The 7,931-nt window shown below is 38.2% G+C and overlaps 1 protein-coding gene across 1 annotated transcript in view; it reads left to right on the forward strand.

Annotated features, from left to right (window-relative positions):
• Positions 1 to 7,931, forward strand: part of LOC107090175 (mediator of DNA damage checkpoint protein 1-like) — a 24,567-nt gene that overhangs the window by 6,040 nt on the left and 10,596 nt on the right. The window contains exon 2 of the mRNA XM_015383417.1: positions 5,941 to 5,977. Coding sequence (XP_015238903.1) covers positions 5,941 to 5,977 — 37 coding nt within the window. The remainder of the gene's footprint in view (positions 1 to 5,940; positions 5,978 to 7,931) is intronic.

Genomic DNA, 7,931 nt, shown 5'->3' on the forward strand with positions numbered 1-7,931 from the left:
GCTTCTTCATTGGGCTCCATTCTCTTTGTTTACGCTTCTGACTGGATTGAGGGAGTCGATTAGACACCAGCTGTTTAAAAAGTTTTCCACTCATACAAGCTTACTGTACCCGAACGTCCACCCTAACCCTGAATCCCTAATTGCTATCTGGTTGAATTGTCTCTGTAAAGTGACTTGAGATGACATCTTGTGAATTGCCGCTATATAAATAAACTGAATTGAATTGAATCTTATTATAAATCGGAAAAAAAGTTACAGATTAATCGATTTAGCAAAATAATCCTTTAAACGCAACATTTATAACAACCACACATTGATTTTAATCGTCATTACTTCTGTGTTTTTTTAAATACCTTTTAACATTTTTTGTCATTTATGCTTTTGTTTGCATTGCTAAAGCTTTAAAAAAGTGCGTTTAGAACATAAATCATAAAAAAAAGCAGCATTAGGGGTCTGCTTTGTTGGATCACAGAAAAGGATGGATATTAGACCGTCAGCGCAGGAAGCAGACATTAGCAGTGGGGATAAAGACTATTACACATAGTTATTATAGAGCTATAAAACAAGATACAAATGTGATTAGTGTAGTGTCATCTATGCAGATTTAATTAGGATAATCTGTGTTTCCGCAGCTGGATGAGATGGACAGCTACAGCTGCTCTGATTTGCAAAAACCTGACTTAGATGTTTTCTTCATTGTCTTTATAAATGATGTTGAAATTGTATCAGTTTTAGTCTTTCAGTGTTCGCTCTGATTCAGAGAATAATATATTTAGATTTATTAGATGAAAAAAAAAAACGCTTAATATTCACTTTAATCTGCAGCATTTTGTATTACTAATGAACTGGAAAGTTAGATTATTTTTTGTACACATGGTGTATTTAAGACAAAGGTTTATCGCTAAAGATATCTGTGTAGGAGACAAACAGACATAACCTTTGATGCTATAATAAGAACTTTATGTTCACTAATTTTTCTGATGTTCTTTCCGACCTTTTAAATAAAGGAAATGGAGCAAGGGCTTTCATGTTTACAGTTTATTAAATAATAATTACACTTGATCAATGAAAAGGCGACATATTAACAAAAGTATCCTTCCCAGATTATTTGATCATTCGATTAATGTTGCATCTCATTTTTTTCCTGGTTCATTTTGACAGAAGTCACCCGGTAATAAAGTTAGGTTGAAAATTAACTTTCACTCTTCTTAGAAACACAGTAAAGGTGATGATCAGACAGAAGAGAAAGCAAGTTAAAATATGTTACATTTATACATTTATATTTATAGTTTTTGCATGAGGAGAGCTTTGACGGAAATACTTAAAGAAATTACAATGCTCTGTATCAGTCTGGGTCTAATGAGCAAAAAAAGACTTGTATAGACACGTCACATGATCTTACAGTAAGACATGATAGCTGAATACACCAGTAAAGGGGCCAATGCATGCTTTCATTGGCTGATACCCCCGAAAAACACTAATAGTGACCAAAAATATGATTAGATCGACGCATCGATCCATCTCTACTTTACACTGATTGTGTTTCTCCTGAGCTCAATTATACCATCCTCAGCTTCCATCATCGCTTTCTCAAATCAGCACTTTCCTTTGCTATAACTGAAAATATTTAACAAGACAATTAGGGCTTGGTAAAAAAATCGATTTTCGATCGATTCGTTTACATTTTTGCAAAAATCGATGTGTAGAGAATGAGATTGATTAGTTTAATAGTGAAGCTCACATTCAAATGAGCAGGCGTGTGCAAATGCCGACCCCAGTAACACACCGCTCAGCATGCTGTCCCAACTGAAGTCTGATGTCTGGAAACATTTTGGATTTAAAATAACTAAAGATAATGTGCTGGATATGTGACATTAAGGTCACTTCCCACTACATTGATAATGATCTCATGCTACAGGCCACCAAGATGACTTCAAGCCAGACAGCTGCAAATATAGCCAATAGGTTGACTGAAGACATTAACAAATGGGGGCTGACCAGCAGACACCCTGTAGTTGTTACAGACAATGCTGCAAATATGGTTTGTGCAGCGAAGATAATGCAGCTCATGCATGTCTGCTGTGTCCCCGCCGTGTCACGCCTGCTTGCTCGTGTGAGGCTTCACTTTTTCAATTTTCACAAACAAGTTTGCACTTTTGAGGCAGTTTTGTTCACATCTTAAGTTTAAAATATCTGATTTACAAGTTTGCACTTTGTGTTTTATATGACAGGAAAAAAATAAAATACATGAGCATTTTGAAACACTGTTAAACCACTTTCATTATTGTAAAAACAGATCGAATCGAAATTAATCGATTTAGAACTGTATGAATCAAAATTTAATCGTTTCAGGACTTTGGCCAAAAATACCCAGCCGTAAAGACAATTAAACAATAAATAAGGAAACATAATTTGGGAACAAGATGAACTGATTCCCTGCTAAGCTAATGCTAACCAATGTTACTATTTGTGTGCAGAGCTCCAGCTTTGTCGCTCTACTCTCAGAGGACCTGCCTCAATCTGTTATTAATTTTTCTGGCATCTGGAGACTTTTCATTTCTGCTCTTTAAGGGGGGGTGGTTGTTGTTGTTGTTTCTTTTTGCTCTGGCAGATGAAGCTTAATGAAAACGGTTTAAATGATCATTGCAAATTGAGGCCAGATCTTCCTTTTCCCTCCGTGTTATCAGAAAAATGTCGTCAGTTTTTGACCCATTCCTTGCTTTTTAAAAGTTAAACATTCATGCCTGTTTTTCCCACAAACCTTCTTAGTGTGAGGTGATAAATGTCACATGTGGGTGTTTTATTTTGCAAGGTCCAAGGAAAAAACAGTGGAGGCTTTAAGTTTACTCTTTTCTGGGTTGAATTTGTCTGATATTTTTCATTAAAATCAACATCTCCAATATTACACTTTTTTATACAGAATTTTCTGTAGTTAAATAATTTTTTAAGCTTTAAAATAAGCTTTCATTGACTTGCAGAGATGCATCATCTTGGATATTCGATTAGAAATTCTTAATTTTGTTACAGGATACATCTGTTGGATAACCTTTTAAAAAAGATTGGTTTTCCTTTTTTCTTTTTCTGAGAAAAAAATAATCACATCATTCCACTTTAACCCTTGACCTCTGACCTCCTTGAGGGAAAACAGAAACTGTCCCGATGACGAGCGCAAAGTAGAAATGTGCAGCGTTGCTGGTCTGCATGTTAGAGCGTGGCTCCAGCTCAAAGCTAACATCTGGAAATGTTAAAGCACTGATGACTCCTGCAGAATCCTGCTGCAGCCAATCAGAGCCTCACTTCCTGGAAGCTCTCTGCCAATCAGGGAGCCTGTCTAAGCTGAGGGACGGTCCGGTTAGAGTTTCAGACCAAAAGAAGTCGAGGAGAAGCAGAGAGGGGAGTGAGGAGATTAATTTCTGACTTTATAGATTGCAGAAGAAGAAAAGTAAGGATCAAAGTTACATTTTGAAGAAGCAAATGTTTAGCTGTGTTTGAATCTAAAGCAGAAGCTTAGCTGGTTTACGGTTTGGACTGGGAAGAAAACAAAGGAAAGGAGGTAGGAAATGGAAAAACTCACATCCATACAGGAAAGTCTCCTAGTTTTTATGTTTCTCTTTAACTTAAATGATGAAACTGCAGGAGCTTCAGCTGAAATGAGTAAATAGTTCTTTGTTTTTCTGGATCATTTGTCAACTGGGAGCTGACAGTTTTATCTAAAGGATGTGACAGACTCTTCCTTTGGTTGTTAGGTTGGACTTTTATCTGACCTCCTCGCTCCATGTCAGCTGCTCACAGAAAAAGTTTCCATAACAAATGAAAAGACTGCTTTATTCTGGTACTTTAACCTAAATATACCACCTAGTTTAATTGTGTAGCTTAGACAATGATCCAGGTAAAGTTTTAGTGCCATTTTCACATTAAAGCCCTTCTATAAAAGCTCTTCTCTCAGAAAATAAACAGTTTATTCTTTTGGGCTTGTTTAAAGAAATAAAATGTAAAAAGTGTTAGTTTGGGAAGTTAAGGAGGAGAAAAAAGATGGTTTCTGTTGAAGCTTCAGCGCAGAGTGGGCAGATCAAAAGCTGTGATTCAATCTGTGGGAAATAAGTTTAGATGACCTCATCACTTTTCTACGGAGCATCAAGGACGCATAAGAATATCTGGAGACTAGAGTAACAGGCTTGTTTTACTTAAATTGATCCAGATTTCTGCATCTCGTTCATATTTGCAATATTGAGGATCATCATGCTTGTAGATGGAGCCAGTATATACCAGCTGTTCAGGACAGAAGTCTGATCTTTATCCTGTCGAAGCTGCCTAACAGTTCACACACTAAACCAGGGGTAACCAGTTAAAAATCAGCAGGGTCCAAATAAAGAAAATCATCAACCAGTAAAGGTTCAGAGACCTTTTTATTTATAATCTGTTACTTTAAAGATAATTTAACACTGAAATAAAATGAGGTTTTTATGCATCCGTGTTATACATTGAAATTTTAAATAAAAAAATATATTTAAAAAAATTAGAACATCTTTCCTATTTAAAATTTAAAGTGTTTATTTTCAAGTAGAGAACAACAATCATTCAGTTTGGTATATAGACAATTACCTAATTCACATATTTAACACCTGAACTGACTGTTATTGTTTTTTTTTTTCTTTCTTTTTTCTGTCCTAATCAGAGCAGTGTGCTTTATTCTGCCCTGCAAGGCTTTAAACCTGGTTTGAATGCAGACAAAGTCATTCTAAAGCACATATCCAGGTGCTCATTATAAGCCTAGATCCATATTGATTTTTGATTCTGTTCACGGTGGAGAATCCTGCTTCACAGCAGCAGGTTGAGCCAAACATACTCAAAATGTTCAGGGTCATCTTTGAGCACCATTTCACTTTTCTTTCACCAGTTCACTGCAGTTCTTCCAGCATTCCCAACTTTCTTTCACTTTCTCATCATCTTCTCCTTCTTTCCCATCGCCCGGCTTGCCACAGGTTTGCCTGCTGTGTCTAAAAGTAGCAGCAGCAGCAACCCAGACTGACAGCAGCCCATTGGCTAACTTGTATCACACGTAGCCGGGTCCTGGGCGTTCTGGAGGGCTTTACCGTAAAAACAGGAGAAGCGGCTCAAGTGAATATAGACACTGCTGTTGGACAACATGCGGTGTGTTTAGGTGTTTTAAATCAGGTGGGGTCCGGATCCGGACCGTGGTCCGCTAATCTGTGATCTCTGCCCTAAAGGTTGGTTTATGTCAGCGTGGAAATTGAGACATTATAGATAGATAGATAGATAGATAGATAGATAGATAGATAGATAGATAGATAGATACCCATGTAATCACATGTGCATTAACCCTGTAAAAATGATCCTACTATAAAAAAAGAAATAAAAATAAAAAGCTGTCATATGTGGACGCACTGTATGTACTGTATATATCCATATCCATGCACCTTTTTCTTCCTTTAACACCTTCTCCTTCTTTGACTATTTGAGCTGATGTAAGGAGTAAATCTCTCCACTGTGAGATCAATAAAATCAATCAATCAGTCAATGGCCCGTAATGAAAGCGGAAACTGTAAGTTTAACTTTTTCTTCCTCTTTTAATAGCAGGTCTATACATGCAATCAGAGGTGTGATGACACCATCAGTCAGTGCAGAAACCAGGCCTCATGGATGCCATGTTTTTATAGTCTATGCAAGGTCACCATCTGCTTCCTGCTCGTATATTGATCCTGTTAGATTGTTTTTCGCTGACCTTTAAACAGCTAATGTATATTTTCAGACTATGCTAAACCTCGGGGAGAGCGGTGACACATCATTTTGAATAGGAGTAAAAGAGGAGAATCTAGGAGGTGTTGCCTCATTCTAATTGAGTTCTTCATCAGGATATGGAAGCGCAGCTTTATTATCTCAGATTGCTGCTAAACCGACTGTTTTTCTGCTTCTCCTCAGGTCGGCCTGACAGACGTAAGCCAGAGCATCGCCACAGGTAACCTTTTTTCTTTTATTTTTATTTCCCCCACATGGGGAAGGCAGGTTGGTCCAAGGAGGAGCATTTGATGTTGAATCCTTTTGATCTTTGACAGTTGCTTTAATCGAATGCAAGGGTTATTTGGCTTAAATAGAACAAAGGAAAACCTCTTCAGATGTTCAGGAGAGATTTGCATGCGGTTTAAACTCATCCTGCTGTTTAACTGCGGCTCAGGCACATTTCTTCTGTTCTCTTACTGACTTCCACGTTTTAACTTTCCTCCCCTTTGGTCTCTGCTTCTTACACACTCCCCAAAGTATTTACCCTGTTGGCTGGTTGGCATGGCGACCTGTAGAAGTCATCGGGTTTAAGGATCTGGAGTTTATTCATCAAAAACAGAGAAACATGACCCAGCAGCAGCAGGTGTTGAATCATCTAAACCTCTCTGATTCGGCCATGTTTAGTTTTAATGTTAATTAATGTTAATGAAGTTTCCCACTCTTCATCAGAGGCTGGCACTGCTGTTATTGCTTTCAGCTCCTGACCTTCAGCAAAACACATGTTTAAAACTGCAAAACAAAGACAGCTTTGAGTGCAGTCCCATTGCAGCACAACATAAAACCCCCACAGAGGATGACTCAGACGTTTAAATGGCATCATAAAGCTATTATAATCAAGTAAATGTGGTTTTGATTACAAATGCTGTGCCATGATGTCAATGCAGAGATCAGAAGCATTAAGTTGTAGTTTAGTTTTAATCTATTCCTAAGATAGATTAAACTTTAAGCAAAATTAATTTAAAAGAATAGTTTTTTTTATGATGGTGATTCCCTTCTTTGGTTTATGTCAAACCTCACCTCCCATCTCTTTTTTGCAGTTGTCCCTGGTCTGATACTAGAGTTAAATACGGAGGACCTCAGGGATCTCTGCTCGGGAATTGAAATTTCTTTACAATCCATGTGCTTATATTGTGTAAAATGAATCGACAACAACAGCCGACAACATTGAATACGTATTTTGCTTCATATTTGATTAGCACCACTCGAGTACAGGTCAGGTAGGCCATTCCTTCCAACCACGTCTCCCCAGGTCTCACTGTCATTGCCCACATGAGTGTGAGGACAGAATTTCTAGGTGCAGCCAAGGTGTTGAGGGGATCTGTCTTGGTGGCCTTAGGATTGGGTCTCTGTTATTCGTGGATGATGTGGTTCTATTGGCTTCATCAGGGCGTGATCTACAGCTCTCACTGGAGCTGTTCGCTGCAGAGTGTGAAGCAGCCGGTATGAGGATCAAATCCAAATCCGAGACCATGGTCTTGAGTAGGGATGGGGATCGAAACCCGGTTCCATCAAGGACCCGGTTCCACTTTTTTCAAAACCCGAAAATCAATAACGTTTGGGCTTATCGATACCACTATCGAGTCTGGTCGTTTTTTTTTTTCTCCCGGAGGTCCTGTAACATAATTGTGTGTCCCTAGAGTCGCGTCACAGCATTTAAATCTAATCAATCCAATCACTGCAGCGTGTCCACCAATGTTTTGGAATGAAATTGTAAGCAAACATATTAAAAGTAAAAAAAGTGAAGTCTGGCACTTAACTTTGCTCGCGACTCGAGAATGGCTGAACAGAAAAGACGACTCCTCCTCCTCCTCCTGCCGCCGCAGTCGGGCCCGTCTTAATCATCCACTCAGAGTACCACTGGTCAGCGTGCACACAGACTTTGTAGCTTGTCCGGTCAGTTAAAAATATTAATTGTGAAATCCGTCTTGTAATCGGAAGCATACAAGCTAGTTAGCTTGAAAAGTAAATAAAGTTTCAGACGTGCTGCGTGATGATGTGTTCAGATTGGCTCAGTAAAACGACAATTAGGTTATCATGATGCGTTCAAGTGTAACGTAAAGAAAACGGCAAATTTAGTTTTTGGCAATAAACATGAGTAATACAGTTGTATATTGCTCTATATATAATTAAAC

The sequence above is a fragment of the Cyprinodon variegatus genome, unplaced genomic scaffold (assembly GCF_000732505.1).
Source record: "Cyprinodon variegatus isolate N-32 unplaced genomic scaffold, C_variegatus-1.0 Scaffold284, whole genome shotgun sequence".
NCBI classification, from domain to species: Eukaryota; Metazoa; Chordata; class Actinopteri; order Cyprinodontiformes; family Cyprinodontidae; genus Cyprinodon; species Cyprinodon variegatus.